This window comes from Lactuca sativa, chromosome 4 (assembly GCF_002870075.4).
Source record: "Lactuca sativa cultivar Salinas chromosome 4, Lsat_Salinas_v11, whole genome shotgun sequence".
In the NCBI taxonomy this organism is placed as follows: Eukaryota; Viridiplantae; Streptophyta; class Magnoliopsida; order Asterales; family Asteraceae; genus Lactuca; species Lactuca sativa.
Window position 1 is genome coordinate 172,512,571 of NC_056626.2, and position 19,533 is coordinate 172,532,103.

The 19,533-nt window shown below is 36.9% G+C and overlaps 1 protein-coding gene across 1 annotated transcript; it reads left to right on the plus strand.

The window, feature by feature from the left end:
- Positions 1-459: 459 nt before the first annotated feature.
- Positions 460-1,585, plus strand: LOC111904661 (thaumatin-like protein). Its single transcript, XM_023900401.3, has one exon. It carries the CDS (start codon positions 665-667, stop codon positions 1,403-1,405), a length of 741 nt encoding a protein of 246 aa, XP_023756169.1. The 5' UTR covers positions 460-664; the 3' UTR covers positions 1,406-1,585.
- Positions 1,586-19,533: the final 17,948 nt, after the last annotated feature.

Consider the following 19,533-nt stretch of genomic DNA (forward strand, 5'->3'; position numbering starts at 1 on the left):
GGTAGAGGAATAGAAAGGTGAGCGATTTGGAGAATGAAGGGGTGGTGAAGGTTGTAACAACCATTTTTCGGTGATGGTGAGTTTTCGACAACAAGGCTCTCCGACGAAGCTAGAGACAACGAGGTTGGCTGGGTTATGGTCACAAGGGTGGGGCGAACACATTGGAGGCCTCAATTTATGGCTTAGTAGCGGTTCAATGGTCAATTTTGAAGTTGCAGGTGACTGTGTGAATAGAAGATGACAAAGTTAACGGCAATAACCAATTTTATAAAAAAAGATAACAAAATTAACCATGAAACTAACTAAGTGAATTACACCACCGATAAGTTTACCAATAAATTATAGCTAAAACCAAATACAAAATGTTAGGGTTTTTTTTTTTTTTTTTTTTTTTTTTTTTTTTTTTTTTTTTTTCAAATACACATATAAGACTTAGGCTTTTTTTTTTTTTTTTTTTTCGGGTACAAGTCATTTATTTTTTTCTATTTTATAAACAACACGTTAATTATTCTTACGGACTGGCCTAAAATTTAACATTAAGTAGTGTGTAGTCTGCTGTGGTTCGAGTTGAGAGTCGGTCACTAGCTCTCACTCTTTCTCTCTCTCCATCTCTTTCTCTGTTCCACTCCTACTTTCTACCGCAAATCTCTGATTCTGTTCAGCAATGGAAGCAATGCACCTCCGTAGCATCTCCATCTTCCTCCTCCTTTCTCTCGTCCTCTTCCATGGCGTCTCCGCCACCACCATTATGATGATAAACAAGTGCCCCCACCCAGTTTGGCCCGGAATCCAACCTGGTGCCGGACAACCAGTCCTCGCGCGCGGCGGTTTCAAACTCCCCCCTAAAAGATCCTACACTCTCTTCCTCCCACCCGCCTGGTCCGGTCGTCTTTGGGGCCGTGAAGGCTGCGCCTTCGACGCTTCCGGCCGAGGAAAATGCTCTACAGGAGACTGCGGTGGGTCACTCAACTGCAACGGCATGGGCGGTACCCCACCGGCGACTTTAGCCGAAATCACCCTCACCGCCGAACAGGACTTCTACGACGTCAGTCTCGTCGACGGGTACAACCTTCCGATATCTATAACACCATTTAAGGGTACCGGGAAATGCACTTACGCTGGGTGCGTTAGCGATCTAAATGTGATGTGTCCGGTGGGATTACAGGTCAGGTCGCATGACAAGCGGCGCGTGGTTGCCTGTAAGAGCGCGTGCTCGGCGTTTAACTCGCCGAGATTCTGTTGTACGGGGAGCTACGGTAACCCGCAGACATGTAAACCGACGGCGTATTCGAGGATCTTCAAGGTGGCATGCCCGAGGGCTTATTCATATGCATACGATGATCCGACAAGTATTGCTACTTGCACCGGAGCTAGTTACTTTCTCACTTTCTGTCCACACCATTAGCAATATTTTTAATATAATTATGTATTTCGATAACATAGATTTTTAGTTGAAGTTGGATCTTTTGTGTTTTTTGAATTATGTTTTTGGCTAGAATCGATTATCTTAGATTCGGTATGTTTTGTCTCTTTGGCTTTTTGTTTCTGAAAAAGCAAAAGTTTATAATATAATTTGATTTCTGAATTTGTATGTGATGGAGACATAACATGGTGGAACTGGAGGATTCCAACTATTTAAATAATGTTTGACTACTGGAATGGAACCCTACGATCGTTGAGCTTTTCGACGACGTCGTTTGGGTGATGATATGTTAGTGGGCCGAATGCTCTATTGGGTTATATGGCCCAAGTAAGGCAGGACTTATTAATTTAGCATATTAGGTTTATGTTAGTGGGCCGAACGCTCTATTGGGTTATATGGCCCAAGTAAGGCAGGACTTATTAATTTAGCATATTAGGTTTATGTTAGTGGGCCGAATGCTCTATTGGGTTATATGGCCCAAGTAAGGCAGGACTTATTAATTAGCATATTAGGCTTATCTTCTAAGTTTATTGTTTATCTATATCTATATATCTTATAGCATTTGATATATAGCATTGGTATTTTTTTTTTTCAAATCAAATTTATTTAAAACTTTTTTTTTTTAACTACTACAACTCAAAGGTCTTTTTAAAATTGATTTAACATTCAAAGGTTTATAAGTTATAACTTATATTATTATATCCAATAAGCATTTAATGGAATGTTTACTATAAAAATATTAATATTATGGATATACAAATTTGTAAGTTGTTATATGCAAATTATTTTTTATATTTTTCTTGAATTTTAAATTCTTTTAATACAATCATTGTCGTTGTGTGTTATGGTTTAATCATTAATATATATTAGATCATATACATTTTATCGATTATATGTTATATACCGTGATGTGGATAATAATTAATTATATATGTTAAATATGATTGTTTTGTACCGTTTCAAAAAAATATCTGATTAAAAGTCATGAATATTTTATATTTTCCATGTAAGTATGAAATATATAATTTTTTCTTTTCATCACATGCATTTGAAAACTCATATTACTTTTCAATTTAATTCTAATAATGATTATAAATTGGTTTTTAATTTAATTTTAATAATGATTATAAATTGGTTAATAACCTTAAGTAAGTGCAAAATATAAATTGTAATCTTAAAATTAACTTAACCTCAATATTAAATTAACATATTTTACTTCTACTTATAAAATGATGACTTTAACTTTTAATATATTATATTGAACATATTAATTTTGATATGTTATTTTATGTGAAAAATTGTCGGTTTAAAATCATAATTTTTAAATATTTTGTATAAAATACATAAATTGTTAATTTAAATATAGTGGTAAGTGTTAACTTAAATATAAATTTTAATTAAACTTACAGAAAATCAAACGACTATTTTGTAATTAGTTAAAAGTTAAAATTTTAGCGTTACATGTAAAGCCTAAATTATAATCCCAAGTTAACTAAAATATTTCCTAAACTATTTTTACAAAAAAAATAATTTTTAAATAAGTAGCCTACAAATAACTTACAATAATAGTAGTTAAAAACATTATTATATAAAAGATTATATTGTTATGTTTAAACACAAAAACAATATTTGATGTTTTAAATAACTATGATAATAGAAATTAAAAAGCTAATCAAATAAACATTTAAAAACTAATTCATCGTAATAACAACTACAAATAACATTAAACCGTATATTCTACTTAATTGGATTTATGAGTAACATAAGGGTAGAAACTATTAAGATGTTTGATATTATATAGTGTTAATATATTATTATATAATTCAAAATAATCAATGTTTAATATTAAACTATGTATATAAATATAACATAGGTAAAACATTTATATGTGAAATGAAGTTTTATTTTCTATTAGTTTATTATATCATTATAATTGTTTTACTTAGTTGCATCAATTGATAAAAAAAATATCGGTAATAGGATAAAGAATCTATAGTTTAGCAAATCTATTTGTTGATTCATTTGGTATTGATTTGGATTATGATTTTCCTATAACATCTATGTTAATTTTTCTAGACATCCAAGTAAAACATCCTTGGAAATATTTGTTATAACGATGATATATTCAAATGATATGCAATGCATGGCAAAGTTCAAACCGATATTTGTTTGAAGAAGATGATGATTATGGGTGTGTTTATCAAAATTAGATAAAAGAAATTGAAGTGGTAATTTTTACTTGTATAAAAATATTCAGTAAAAATATTCGCAATCTTTTGAAATGTATAAAATTAGTAAAAAGATAATAAAAACAAGTATATAAATACATTTTTAAGGGTAAACTTGTTATAATATTTAAGAGTTTCTTTTTGGTAAATACCACTTGAAGTAACTTTTGGATTATTAGTTTTTGTTTAAAATAAAACTAAAAGATCCTCCTATGGAACAATTTTTTTTTAGAAAATAAAAATTAGAAGTTTTCCAAAGATCCTAAAATGATCATGACATTTCATGTTTCTCTAATGAAGTCATGAAGAGGATAATTATTATAACATGACAGATTATAATATTATAACATGACAGTTTCTTTTGCAAAATCGTAAATTTGGTGTGATATTTGTAGTAAAAACCTTAAACACATGAATTTAAAGTTTGATGTTCCTTGTCATGATATTTGTATGATAATATAGTCAATCCTCTCGTAGTTGGATCATCGAACTCATTCAAGTTACGTTATTTTTAGAACCTTCATATACTAAAAAAACGGATCACCGAATTTTTATAGTTCACTTACTTATCTATCTAATCTTGTTTTAGAAGTTAACAAGAAAACAACAAAACCTAATGAATGTTATTGAGAAGATTCATGTGTTGATTTGGTTTGCTAACAATTTATAAATGTTAAGAAGACTGTTAAAAGAATAAGTTATACAACTAGAAAATGTCTTTAGACAGATGCATATATGACATTTTTCTTAATGTTTACCACATTAAATCTGTAATTGATATTTTCATATCTACTAGGAACTGTATATGTAAATACTGTCACAACTAGCAAATTTAGGGTTCAAATGATGATTCATGTACACAAATTTCCTCTATGTAACCTTGCAACATCAAATTAGTGAAATTCAAACTACAATGTTATTTGAATACATATGAGCGTACATTTAAAATCAAGTTGAAATAGCCTCTTACTAGCCCAAAACTTGATTCAATAGCTAAACCCAAACAATTTTAGGCCTTGACCCAAGATTTCTCGGCCTAACACCGTATTGGACCAAAAACTCTTCTTTGAACCTTATTGGGCCGAAAACCCTTTTATTCGACCCAATTAAACCCAAAAGCCCATACATACTCCAAAAAAACCCTTCTACCTTTGGGCTTCAATGGACCGAAAACCTCTTAATGGGCCAAGCCAAAACCCGAAAGCCCATGAATTTAGCCCATTATGGCCGAAAACCACATAGGGTTCGGTTAGGGCTTGAGTAAAAAAAAAATAGAAAAGCAAATACCAAAAGAGTGACACCTCACTTATATCCCACAAACCTCTAGGTAAGTAACCACCATGTATCCATGTAATGGTACTAATGACCACCAAATAACAAGGAAGCAACCCCCCCCCCCCCACACACACACACACAAAAATCATTTGCAACCATTCTACTCTCCAAACTCTCTCTTTTTCTCTCAAATTTTCGTAAACCACCTTCAAGAGAAGTTACATCTTCAAGTGGTTCTAAGAAATCTTCGTAAGTTTTTTGTAAAACTCAAGTGATTTTATACACCAAAAGGTTAAGATCATCACATTTACACACAATTTTCATGTGTAGCTTCTTAGAACATCACCCATTTTCGAGGATCTCTCCAAGCTCAAGGCTAGGCTCAACATTTCTTCTTTCTTCTTCTTCCTACAACTCACGAAAAATACCAAGTTGAGCTTCTCACTCCCATCTTTTTGTGTTTTTCATACTTTTCAGGGGGAGAATAGAAGTCAAGTCTCGCTTACCCTTTGGATAATTGCATGCATCATAGTTATGGGTTGAAAATGGAAAAAGTTCTTGAATAAAAAGGTTCTTAACACGTGTTAAAATCATAAAGTAAATGTTGATAACATCTTTGTGTTGTAAAAGTTTTATGATCATGATTGTAGACTCAAAAATGGCGAAAATATGAGTGTCATGCCCAAACATGTTTAACTCTTCGACATATGCATTTTTAACTCTTATATTTTACACAAATGCTTGAATATAATAAATCTCAAGGTTATTATATGTGTTTTGTAAAAATCATGACATATTAGAGTAAAAACAAAATAGAATATTTTGTGTTACAAAACTTACAAACCGGTTATGATGTGTTAAACAAACCACAAAGCTTGATATTTTGCTACAAATAAGTTTATTAGTGAAATAGTCGTAACTATGTGTCACTATTTTGATGGCTTAAAACCGGAGCTATTATGCTATTTTCACAACATATGTTACAATTAGACATGTTCACTAAAGATTATTTATAAAAAGTATTATGATTAATTTAACCAAAATGGTATACAAAACAGAATTTATGACAGAAAATTTTGTGTGTCATAATCTGCCTATCATAAAGCTTTTAAAACTTGTGTAGTAAACAGTATGTCATAAAAGCTGTAAAAAGCGTGTCGTAAAAATTCAGTCATAAATTCACACTAGTAATGTCATTTTCATTATTCAATAATGGGAGTCAAAGTTCCAGTAAATCCGTTAAGGCTCTAGTGAGACACTGTCTTCACCATACCTACCTAGCGTACATCTTAAGTCCCGCATTATAACCAGAGTCTCCTGGAGGGAGAGTGAGACCATTGTGTATAGATCTATATGGGATTAACAACCCCACACCTCAACTGCTCGCTACAGTTAGACCGGCAAATCTAGGGTGACAAAAGTCTACCAATTTCGATGCCTAAATAATGCCGTTTAGGCATAACAGTCATATCAAACATGGTTATAAGAACTCACATAGGGATTAACAAAAGTATCTTGGTTTACGGGAAGCTTACACTTCACCGGTTTTATTAAAATATAAAACTGCATATCATTTTTCAGTACACAGTCACTTACACTTCTAGTCTTAGGGTTTAAGACTACAGTTTACTTATAAGAAAATATTGGATTTTTGGGGAACATACACTTTACATTTACAAACAAAATAAAACAAAGGACATGCATGGATATATATATATATATATATATATATATATATATATATATATATATATATATATATATATATATATATTCATAGTTTTGGAGCGAGACTTACAAACCATTTTCATAGAAAATATTGGATTTTCTGAAAGTATTACGAGAACTATTCTAAACAAGTACAAAACCATTTTTTACAAAAATAATTATGAACTCACCAACTTTTTAGTTGACTCTTTTCAAAATGAATTGTATTCTTAGGGAACGAGTAACAGGTAATCAACTTTACTATGAGATCAAGTGGTGCAACCTTATGAAATTTTACTTTTTGTCACTTTTGTGTAACTGATGAACAAGTACAATATGCAAACTATGTAAGTTTGTATTTTCCATGTATGTCATTTGAAATGCTAAGTTTCATTTATATTCAACTGTTATGATACTATACAATGATGTCATCCGCCCTCGGACGTTTCCGCCGTCCTAGTTCGGGGGTATGACAAATACCATTAAGACAAGGAGATGGAATAGAAAAAGTTACATACTAAGTAACCTTTAGTTTTTCTAATAAACAAGTATACCTTAGGATAGAGGAAATAGAACACATAATTTAATTTGGTGATAAAAAATGTGTAAATTAATGGTCACGACTCGCCATTGAAAGAGAATAAGAACATGATGTAAGATTTATTTTTATAAATGTATAATATTCATACGAATTGTATTAAAGATTAACTTATGTTAATCTTTAATACAATACATGGTGTAATTAGCCACATACTTTAATATGTGGCTAATTGGGTGGAATCGCCTCGTGTTACATTTTTTTGGGGAGGAAATAAAGAAAACCGGAAGATGCATTGGATAAAATGGGAGATGGTGCTTGTGGATAAAACTTGCGGAGGTCTTGGTATTGGCAAGTTGGCTGTGTTTAATTTTGCTCTATTACAAAAATGGAGGTGGTGATTCTTGACTAATGAAAATTTAATTTGGGTCAAATTTGTTAAGGAATTACATGGAGTCAATGGGGGCTTCGATTTTTTTTTCAAAATCGAAGCATGGGGGCTAGTTTGTGGGCTTGGATTGTGGCTTCGATTGCTCGCCTTCATAACTAGGGAGTGGAGGTAAACTCAATATTAAAAAGAAAAATTAGTAATGGGATTCGTATTATGTTTTGGTCCCATAATTGGTTTATGATCAACCGCTTTCTTGTCGATTTCCAAGAGTGTTCCATTTGGAACTCGATAAAGATTGTTTAATTGCTGATAGATTTATAGATGGGGTTTGGAGTTGGATTTGGTGTGACAACCCGATATTTCAGCTCTTTGTAATGACCTAAAAAGGTCAAGTATTATAACCACTTTTGAGATAATAAAATTAACTTTGATAATAAAATGTCCAAAAAGTTCCATTTAAATTCTTTCTATGTTTAAATGTCATTAAACCATGATCGTACGTAAAAAGAGCGCCCAAATCCGACTTCGTATATTGAAGTTATGAATTTTTTGAAGAAATTCATTAATCACGTCATTTTAATAAATAAATAATAAAAATAATTTCATAATTTGCCAACGGAATCTAAACGGTAGTTGTAGATCTTAGTCTCACCTTCGCGTGGATATAAAGAACGTCGAAAACGGAGTTCGTATGAAGGAGATATGAATTTTAGAAGTTTATTTAAAATAAATATAAATTTAATTATAAACTCCCGGTATTATCCGAAGGGGAGTCATCGGATAGGACCGGAGTACGCCCTGCGTACCTTCGTACGCCCCGCGTACTCAGGTCAAGGGCCTCGGATCGTCCACGTCCCCCTATGCGAAGCTTCCGACCCGCCCCATTCCGACCCGCCCCATCCGACCCGTCCCATCTGATCCGTCCCATCCGAAGCCGAGGCAGTCAAGGACTCGCTCATGTATGACGTACGCGTACGCCCTGCGTACGAGGCTCCTCAGACCCCCCTATAAATAGAATGCGAGGCTTTCCGAAAAAATGCTCATTTCTCTCCTTTCTCTCACGATCTTGCCTCGATTTCCGTGCCCGTTCAAACCCGAAGCTCTGGTCTTTTTGCTCAAGTCCCGAGGGTCGATTTTACTCCCGAGATTCCCGAGAATCCCGAGAAAAATCCGTTTCCCGAGACTAGACTCTGCCCGGTTTTCCATCTCGCTATCTTCAAATTTCCAAGTGAGTTCATACCCCTAATCAATGTTTTAAATGATTCTAATTGCTTTAGTAGGGGGGGGGAATACAAGTAGAAACAAACATGTTATTAAATCATTGATACGTATTTTTATAAACAGTTTTCACATACTACAAAATGTGATGCATGAATTGGTTTCAAATCTTAAGAACACATTGTTATCAAAGGTTTTACCTTGAAACGTATATTGAAATGACCTCAGGTTATTGTTAATCATTGTTTCAAAACACATAAGATGTCTTACAAAACCATTTTTCATTCTTGCACAAAACTATGCATATACACTTATACCCTTATATATGTATTGATGTTATAAGTTGCATCTTTCATTTAGTTTCCCCACACCCTTGAGTAGTAAGAGTGTGTAAACTTACATGATCAACTAGTTAGATTACAGTAAATTATCATAGGGATAATTTGAAATAACAAAACATTGTTACAAGGAATCACATAAGAGTCAGTTCATTCATGAGTCTTTACTAGTACCTTACTTGATACATGAGTACCTTTACATATGTTTACCTGATACATGAACACATTACAAGAGCACCTTTACGTTGATACCTTTACCTGTGTATACTTATTTGAATATTTGTATCACAAATTGCGACGATAATTTATTAGTACCTTCTGTGTAAATTATCCTGCATATCCCCAGTACCTCGGGATATCTAGAATAGGGCTCTATCCCTAGTACCTCGGGATATATGGACGGGACTAACCATTCTGAAACCCATCTGTTAGCAACAATGGGTAATGAACATCTAAAGATGCCTATGGTTATTACTTATACTAGGAGTATCTTTACAGGGACTAACCCTTCCTCCCACCTGCTGCTGCTACAGAGGACAATTGGACAATCTTCGGATGTCTATTAGGTTATATGTCATATGTTAGCCCTAGTACCTTGGGACAACATTTACATTCGTCTTGTTAGCACCAGTACCTCCGGCTAACACTTATATGATTATATTTTTCCTGTTTACTTTATTTTGTGATATCTTTCACATAAGCGAGGAGTTAGACTAAGTACTTTGGTACTAGTCAATAGAAAGGAAAAACTATCATTTTACATAGTCATAACAAAACATTCGGGTCTTGGTAGAAAACTACACTTCATACCTACAAAACATTCGGGTCTTGGTAGAAGACTACATTTCATACTTATAGAAAATAAGGGTTTTTCTAGGGATTTCATACTTAACACAACATTTTCATTTAAAGGTTTACATGGCTTTCATAACAGATTTTCACAAACAAGGCAATGACACTTATATACTTATGAATTCACCAGCTTTAAAGCTGATACTCGCTTTCAAAATAACTTGTATTCTCAGGTCATCAGTACACAGGTACGGAGGCCAGGTTTTGAGAAGACGGAGCAGACAAGTCTCGTCTTTTATTTTGATGTTATATTTTTGGTGTCTTATTACAATGAAAGAACACACATGTATTAAACTTTACTTATAATGCAATGGATGATGTTGTTGCTTGTTTATTATATTACACTGTTGTGATACTGTATATGACGTCCTCCACCCCTGAACGTTTCCGCTGTTCGTGGTTTTGGGGTGTGACAGATTGGTATCAGAGCATTGTTTATAGTGAATTAAGTATATCAACCCATAAAGGATATACTAACTATAAATACATGGGATCAAAACACTCTGTCTAAGAGTTATACTTTTAAATAATAAAATATTTAACAAAGTATACGTGCCTGCATTCATACTAAAATCAGTGTCACAGCGACAAGAACAAAAGTATTACGATTGTTGAATATTACAAGTAAGCCTGGGGATATATGGTCAGTCTTGGAATGGCATAGCCTGATCAACTATGCTGGTCCGAGGAGTGATTAGAATATGCCCAAGAATGGTTGTAATATGGCAACAAGTCTAAAAACTTACCAACACAACCATAAAGAAATACCATATGGGTAATTGGTCTTACTATAAGTACCTTAGTCAGTCATCTATCTTAGCTATTCCTTCGGTTGTTGAACTATAGGGATTAGTCCATGGGACACATTCATTTATCATTTATTCTTATCCATGTCATCATCTTTTAAACGTATAGTTAAAGATGCCGCCACAAAGAAGTACAAGGCGTAATCCAATCAACGAAACACCGATACCACCACCTCCACCACCGCCTGTACCTGTTTAACTACCTAACCCTTTCGATGCCAGCATGTTCCAGGCAGCTTTCACAGCAGCAGTTGCAGCTGCTGTGTCAGCAATCAACGCTCCTGTCCCTAGTGGATTGGGAACAGGTGCACCTCCCTCGAACCACGGCGAAAGCCATGGACACCCTCGGGAATGCACTTACAAGGATTTCACGAACGCCAAACCCCGCAGCTTCAATGGAACTGGGGGTGTTATGGTGTTGAGACAATGGATTGAGAAGATGGAATCTGTCTTCGAGATCTGCGGATGCCAAGAAGGCAACAAGGTCAAGTTCGCAGCTTGTACCTTCTCTGACCGAGCACTAACATGGTGGAACAGCCATGTTAACTACCTAACTTTGGTGGTGGCGTATTCCATCGGCTGGGAAAAGTTGAAAGACATGCTGATGAAAGAATATTGTCCTCGAGGTGAAATACAAAAACTCGAGCAAGAATTCTGGGGTCTTCAAATGGTTGGATCCGACATCACTACCTACACAAATAGGTTCTGTGATTTGGAAAACTTATGCCCGGATATGGTTGCTCTCCAGAGCAAAAAGATCGAAAGATATATCTGGGGACTATCCCCCTAGATCCAGTCAAGTGTGATCGCTTCCAGGCCTATTACCTTTGATAGCGCCAAGGAACTGGCACAATCCCTCATCGATCACCGGAAACCTCAGAACACAACAATCCCTACACCTATACCACAAAAGTCCAACCCCGACTTCAACAAGAAGGGGTGGAATAAGAGGAAAAGAGGGACTTCTCAAGAATCCTCCAATAAACAACTTGTGGTGATCAATGCTGCCACAGTGACTCCTGTTGTCCCTGCGAACCCCTTACCAACAAAGTCATATGCTGGAACTCTCCCGAAGTGCACCAAGTGCAACTTCCACCACCACGGACCTTGCAGGGAGATGTTCTGCTCTATCTGCAATAGAAAGGGGCACACCGCTCATTACTGCAAGGCTCCAACAGCTCAAGCCGCCCAGATCCCAAATGACGGTATGGGCCAAACTTGCTACGGTTGTGGCGAAGTGGGTCACTACAAGAGGAACTGCCCTAAGGCAGGAATGGCTGGAGGGGTAGGAAGAGTTATGGCCCTAGGCCACGAGGAAGCAGTGGCTGATCCTATGATAGTTACTGGTACGTTCCTCCTCGATAACTCATATGCTTGCATACTTTTCGATAGTGGAGCCGAGAAAAGTTTTGTGAGTCACAAATTTGCACACCTGCTTAAACAAAAACCATGTGCATTAGATAATCCATTCACGGTAGAAATGGCTAACGGGAAAACAGAGAGTAGAAACTGCATATACGTAGGTTGTGCTTTAACTTTAGATGGCCATACTTTCAAGATAGATCTCACGCCGGTCACAATTAAATGTTTTGACGTTATCATCGGTATGGATTGGTTGAGTCTTCTTCGTGCCGACATTATGTGCTTTGAAAAAGCAGTTCGTCTTAAGCTTCCTAACAACGAAACTTTAATTATCTACGGCGACAAACCCAGTACGAGCCTTCGCATCATTTCGTGCATTCAAGCCCAGAAGTGCTTGCGGAAGGAGTACCATGCATTTCTCGCACACGTCGTCGATACCAGTCAAGAACTGAAAGACATCCAGAAAATCCCAGAAGTACGCGACTTTCCCGACATATTCCCAGAAGAACTTCCCGGTTTACCACCACAACGCCAAGTTGAGTTCAGAATCGACTTAGTGCCAGGGGCTACCCCTGTAGCCAAATCCCCGTATCGTCTAGCACCGGCTGAAATGCAGGAACTTTCCAGTCAACTTAGCGAACTTCTCAAGAAGGGATTCATTCGACCAAGCTTCTCACCATGGGGAGCACCGGTCTTGTTCGTCAAGAAGAAAGATGGATCGTTTCGCATGTGCATTGACTATAGAGAACTCAACAAACTTACCATTAAAAATCGTTATCCCTTGCCCCGCATTGACGATTTATTTGATCAACTTCAAGGAGCCAACTACTTCTCGAAGATAGATCCGCGATCCGGATACCACCAACTACGAGTGTTAGAGGAGGATGTTCCCAAGACAGCCTTCCGAACTCATTATGGGCACTACGAGTTTGTAGTGATGCCATTCGGATTAACTAATGCGCCCGTAGTATTCATGGATCTGATGAATAGGGTGTGTCGTCCTTACTTAGACCAGTTCGTCATCGTCTTCATTGATGAAATACTCATCTACTCTCGAAGTAAGGAGGAGCATAGTCAACATCTTCGTAAAATCTTAGAAACATTGCGATTGGAGAAGCTCTACGCGAAGTTCTCAAAGTGCGAATTTTGGATTCGGCGAGTCGAATTTTTGGGTCATGTGGTTAGTGAAGAAGGTATACACGTGGATCCCTCCAAGATCAAAGCCATTGAGAACTGGACAGCACCAAAGACACCTACCGAAATTCGTCAATTTCTAGGTCTCGCTGGCTACTATCGCAGGTTCATTCAGAACTTCTCCAGCATAGCGAAACCTCTTACAACCCTGACCCAGAAGGGCGTGGCCTTTGACTGGGAAGAGAAACAAGAAAGAGCGTTCCAAACACTCAAACGAGCCTTGTGCACCGCCCCGATACTATCCCCTCCCGAAGGAATAGAAGACTTCATTGTCTATTGCGATGCATCCAATCAAGGACTCGGATGTGTTCTGATGCAGCGAGGTAAAGTCATCGCCTATGCCTCGAGACAGCTAAAGACACATGAGGTTAACTACACAACCCACGATCTTGAACTAGGAGCGGTGGTGTTCGCTCTGAAGATCTGGCGACATTACCTGTATGGTACGAAAAGCACGATCTTTACAGACCATAAGAGTCTACAACATATTTTCGACCAGAAAGAGCTCAACATGAGACAATGAGGGTGGGTCGAGCTACTCAACAATTACGAATGCGAAATTCGTTATCATCCAGGTAAAGCCAATGTAGTAGTCGACGCCCTAAGTCGGAAAGAATATTCTGGTCGTAGGGTCAAATCTTTGACTCTAACTATCCATTCACACTTGTCCACGCAAATAAAGGAGGCTCAGCTCGACGTTTTGAAACCTAAAAACGTGGCTGGTGAATCCCTTAGAGGGATGGATAAGAACCTAGAAGCCAAGGGTGGCGGAGCCTTATACCTCATGGATCGGATCTGGACACCGAAACACGGTGGCTTCAAAGACTTGGTCATGACTGAAGCTCAGAACACTTGTTATTCCGTCCACCCGGGTTCAGATAAGATGTATCTGGATCTTAAAAAGTTATACTGGTGGCCTAACATGAAAGCAGATATTGCTACCTTCGTGAGTAGATGCCTTACTTGTGCGAAGGTCAAGGTTGAATACCAGAAACCCTCCGGTCTCCTACAACAACCGGAGATACCAGAATGGAAGTGGGAGCGGATCACTATGGACTTCATAACTAAGTTGCCCAAGACAACGGGTGGACTTGATTCCATATGGGTCATCGTCGATAGACTGACCAAGTCTGCACACTTCCTACCGATCAAAGAAACAGACAAGATGGAGAAACTTACCAGAACTTACAGTAGGGAGATTGTAAGGCTGCACGGTGTCCCTTTATCTATCATCTCAGACCAAGATAGTAGATTCACTTCGAGATTCTGGCAGTCATTACAAAGTTCCCTAGGAACTAGGCTGGACATGAGTACAACCTACCATCCACAGACCGACGGGCAAAGTGAGAGAACTATCCAAACCTTAGAAGATATGTTGCGTGCATGTGTGATTGACTTTGGAAAAGCTTGGGATACCCATTTACCTCTTGTCGAGTTTTCCTACAACAACAGTTATCACACGAGCATAAAGACAGCTCCATTCGAGGCCCTCTATGGCCGAAAGTGCAGATCCCCTCTGTGCTTGGCTGAGGTGGGTGATACCCAGTTAGCTAAGGGGTGAGCTCCTGAAAGCACTCTCACGGGTCCGGAGATCATTCGGGAAATGACAGAGAAGATTGTTCAAATTCGTGAACGATTGAAAGCCTCTAGAGACCGACAGAAAAGCTACGCTGACAAGCGTAGGAAACCATTGGAGTTCCAGGTAGGCGACCGAGTCCTACTGAAGGTCTCACCCTGGAAGGGATTGATACGCTTTGGAAAGCGTGGGAAGCTAAATCCAAGATACATAGGGCCTTTCGAGATTCTTGCGAGAATCGGTCCTGTAGCTTACAAACTCAATCTACCGCAAGAACTCAGTAACGTACATCCTACCTTCCACGTGTCAAACTTGAAAAAGTGTCTGTCCGACGAGACTCTTGTAATCCCACTCGACGAGATCGAGATCAACGAGATCCTCAACTTCGTGGAGGAACCAGTAGAAATCATGGACCAAGAGGTCAAGCAAACCAAGCAAAGTCGCATCCCTATCGTGAAGGTCCGCTGGAATGCAAAGCGAGGACCCGAATTCACCTGGGAACGCGAAGACCAGATGAAACACAAGTACCCACATTTGTTTCCCTAATCCACAAGTGTTTTCTTACTTTAAATTTCGGGACGAAATTCCCTCTAACGGGGGGATGATGTGACAACTCGATATTTCAGCTCTTTGTAATGACCTAAAAAGGTCAAGTATTGTAACCACTTTTGAGATAATAAAATTAACTTTGATAATAAAATGTCCAAAAAGTTCTATTTAAATTCTTTATATGTTTAAATGTCATTAAACCATGATCGTACGTAAAAAGAGCGCCCAAATCCGACTTCGTATATTGAAGTTATGAATTTTTTGAAGAAATTCATTAATCACGTCATTTTAATAAATAAATAATAAAAATAATTTCATAATTTTCCAACGGAATCTAAACGAAAGTTGTAAATCTTAGTCTCACCTTCGCGTGGATATAAAGAACATCGAAAACGGAGTTCGTATGAAGGAGATATGAATTTTAGAAGTTTATTTAAAATAAATATAAATTTAATTATAAACTCCCGGTATTATCCGAAGGGGAGTCATCGGATAGGACCGGAGTACGCCCTGCGTACCTTCGTATGCCCTGCGTACCTTCGTATGCCCTGCGTACTCAGATCAAGGGCCTCGGATCGTCCACGTCCCCCTATGCGAAGCTTCCGACCCGCCCCATTCCGACCCGCCCCATCCGACCCGTCCCATCCGATCCGTCCCATCCGAAGCCGAGGCAGTCGAGGACTCGCTCATGCATGACGTACGCGTACGCGCTGCGTACGAGCGTATGCCCCGCGTACGAGGCTTCTCAGACCCCCCTATAAATAGAATGCGAGGCTTTCCGAAAAAATGCTCATTTCTCTCCTTTCTCTCACGATCTTGCCTCGATTTCCGTGCCCGTTCAAACCCGAAGCTCTGGTGTTTTTGCTCAAGTCCCGAGGGTCGATTTTACTCCCGAGATTCCCGAGAATCCCGAGAAAAATCCGTTTCCCGAGACGAAACTCTGCCCGGTTTTCCATCTCGCTATCTTCAAATTTCCAAGTGAGTTCATACCCCTAATCAATGTTTTAAATGATTCTAATTGCTTTAGTAGGGGGGGGGGGAATACAAGTAGAAACACACATGTTATTAAATCATTGATACGTATTTTTATAAACAGTTTTCACATACTACAAAATGTGATGCATGAATTGGTTTCAAATCTTAAGAACACATTGTTATCAAAGGTTTTACCTTGAAATGTATATTGAAATGACCTCAGGTTATTGTTAATCATTGTTTCAAAACACATAAGATGTCTTACAAAACCATTTTTCATTCTTGAACAAAACTATGCATATACACTTATACCCTTATATATGTATTGATGTTATAAGTTGCATCTTTCATTTAGTTTCCCCACACCCTTGAGTAGTAAGAGTGTGTAAACTTACATGATCAACTAGTTAGATTATAGTAAATTATCATAGGGATAATTTGAAATAACAAAACATTGTTAGAAGGAATCACACAAGAGTCAGTTCATTCATGAGTCTTTACTAGTACCTTACCTGATACATGAGTACCTTTACATATGTTTACCTGATACATGAACACATTACAAGAGCACCTTTACGTTGATACCTTTACCTGTGTATACTTATTTGAATATTTGTATCACAAATTGCGACGATAATTTATTAGTACCTTCTGTGTAAATTATCCTGCATATCCCCAGTACCTCGGGATATCTAGAATAGGGCTCTATCCCCAGTACCTCGGGATATATGGACAGGACTAATCATTCCGGAACCCATCTGTTAGCAACAGTGAGTAATGAACATCTAAAGATGCCTACGGTTATTACTTATACTAGGAGTATCTTTACAGGGACTAACCCTTCCTCCCACCTGCTGCTGCTACAGAGGACAATTGGACAATCTTCGGATGTCCATTAGGTTATATGTCATATGTTAGCCCTAGTACCTCAGGACAACATTTACATTCGTCTTGTTAGCACCAATACCTCCGGCTAACACTTACATGATTATATTTTTCCTGTTTACTTTATTTTGTGATATCTTTCACATAAGCGAGGAGTTAGACTAAGTACTTTGGTACTAGTCAATAGAAAGGAAAAACTATCATTTTACATAGTCATAACAAAACATTCGGGTCTTGGTAGAAAACTACACTTCATACCTACAAAACATTCGGGTCTTGGTAGAAGACTACATTTCATACTTATAGAAAATAAGGGTTTTTCTAGGGATTTCATACTTAACACAACATTTTCATTTAAAGGTTTACATGGCTTTCATAACAGATTTTCACAAACAAGGCAATGACACTTATATACTTATGAATTCACTAGCTTTAAAGCTGATACTCGCTTTCAAAATAACTTGTATTCTCAGGTCATCAGTAGACAGGTACGGAGGCCAGGTTTTGAGAAGACGGAGCAGACAAGTCTCGTCTTTTATTTTGATGTTATATTTTTGGTGTCTTATTACAATGAAAGAACACACATGTATTAAACTTTACTTATAATGCAATGGATGATGTTGTTGCTTGTTTATTATATTACACTGTTGTGATACTGTATATGACGTCCTCCACCCCTGAACGTTTCCGCCATTCGTGGTTTTGGGGTGTGACATTTAGAGGCATCAGATTAATGGTGGTGAGAAACTTAGGCAAATAATGAATTACTTACTTGCCTTTAAGAAGTGGTTTTATCATATCAATATGATAAATAGTGGTGGGATGTTGGCATAGATGGAAATTTCACTGTTAGCGAGACTAGAAGATAGATTGATGAGTTGACACTTCCTAATTTAGGGGTGGAAACTAAATGGAATTCTTTTTTTTTTCCAAAAAAGTGAATATTCTAATATGTCAAGTTCTTATGGATATGATTCCTACTCGCTCCAATTTGGTAAATCGAGGAGTTGATTTTCCTTCTTCTTTATGCCCTATCTGTGCTTTAGAAATTGAACAACTCGGTCATCTTTTTATCCAATGTGAAGTGGCTGCAAGAACTTGGAATGCTATAGCTGGTTGGAACTTAACCAGGTAAATATTAATTTGGTTGCCGAGATGCTTGTTGAAGTAGATAATTTAGCTTTGAATTCCAGAAAAAGGAGTTTAGTCAATAAGATTGTGTGCACTACTCTTTGGTGCATTTAGAGGCTCAAGAATGACAAAGTAGCTGTTGGGGAAAAACTTAGACAAAGTGATATCGTTGATTCCATCTAATACTTCTCGTTTTTGTGGTTTTTCAATAGAAATAGTAAATGTGTTTTGTCTTGGGTTAATTGGTTACAAAATCCTTTGAACTTTTATTAATTGTATTTAGCCTAGCTTCTTGCTAGTGCTCTTTTTCTTGTTTTTTATTATATGGTTGACTGTTTAAAAAAAGGCAAAAAAGTTCAGGATTAAGAAAACAAAATGGCCATCATGAATCAATATCTAAAACCCCATGTTGATGATATGTTTGAGTTTAGAGCAAGAGGCTTGGGATAATTTATAAAAGGTAGAAATTTGAAATTTCCTTATAAATATGTACATAAAAAAGAAATTATAATGTATTATTGAGAATGCTTTTATAAAAAGGATTGAAGTGATTAAATTAGAGTATTTTTAGTTAGAATTTTATAAAAAATTGTATTTCGTATAATTTGATGTTGGAAGATAAAGTTTTATAAATATTTGAGAACCCATGAATAAGAATACTCCCTCCTGCTTGTGGACATAGGTTATCTTGACGGAACCACATAAATACTGTTACTTTTTGTATGTTTGGTTTCATGAGTTATCACTTTACTTCCTAAAAAGTGGTATTAATATTGGAAAGTGGCATTTGAGAACTTCAGATTCTTAACAAGAGATACCCAATTCATAACAAGTGGTATTAGAGTTGCAGTTTGTTTTCTACTGATTGAAGATGTCAACCCACAATTTTTATTTGGAGAAATGTCATGGTTCAAATGACTTTACTTTGTGGAAGGTAAAGATGAGGGCACTCTTGGTTTAACAAGCTTGTGGATAAACGTTAGAAGGAAATGCTAAACTGCAAAAAAAACATGGCTAATTTGAAGAAGGTGGATATTCTGGAAAAAGCACACAATGCTATTCAGTTGATTATGATAGACAAAATA

Bases quoted from the DNA above. Each gene is read 5' to 3' on its own strand.
- LOC111904661 (XM_023900401.3), top strand. From the start codon at position 665: ATGGAAGCAATGCACCTCCGTAGCATCTCCATCTTCCTCCTCCTTTCT.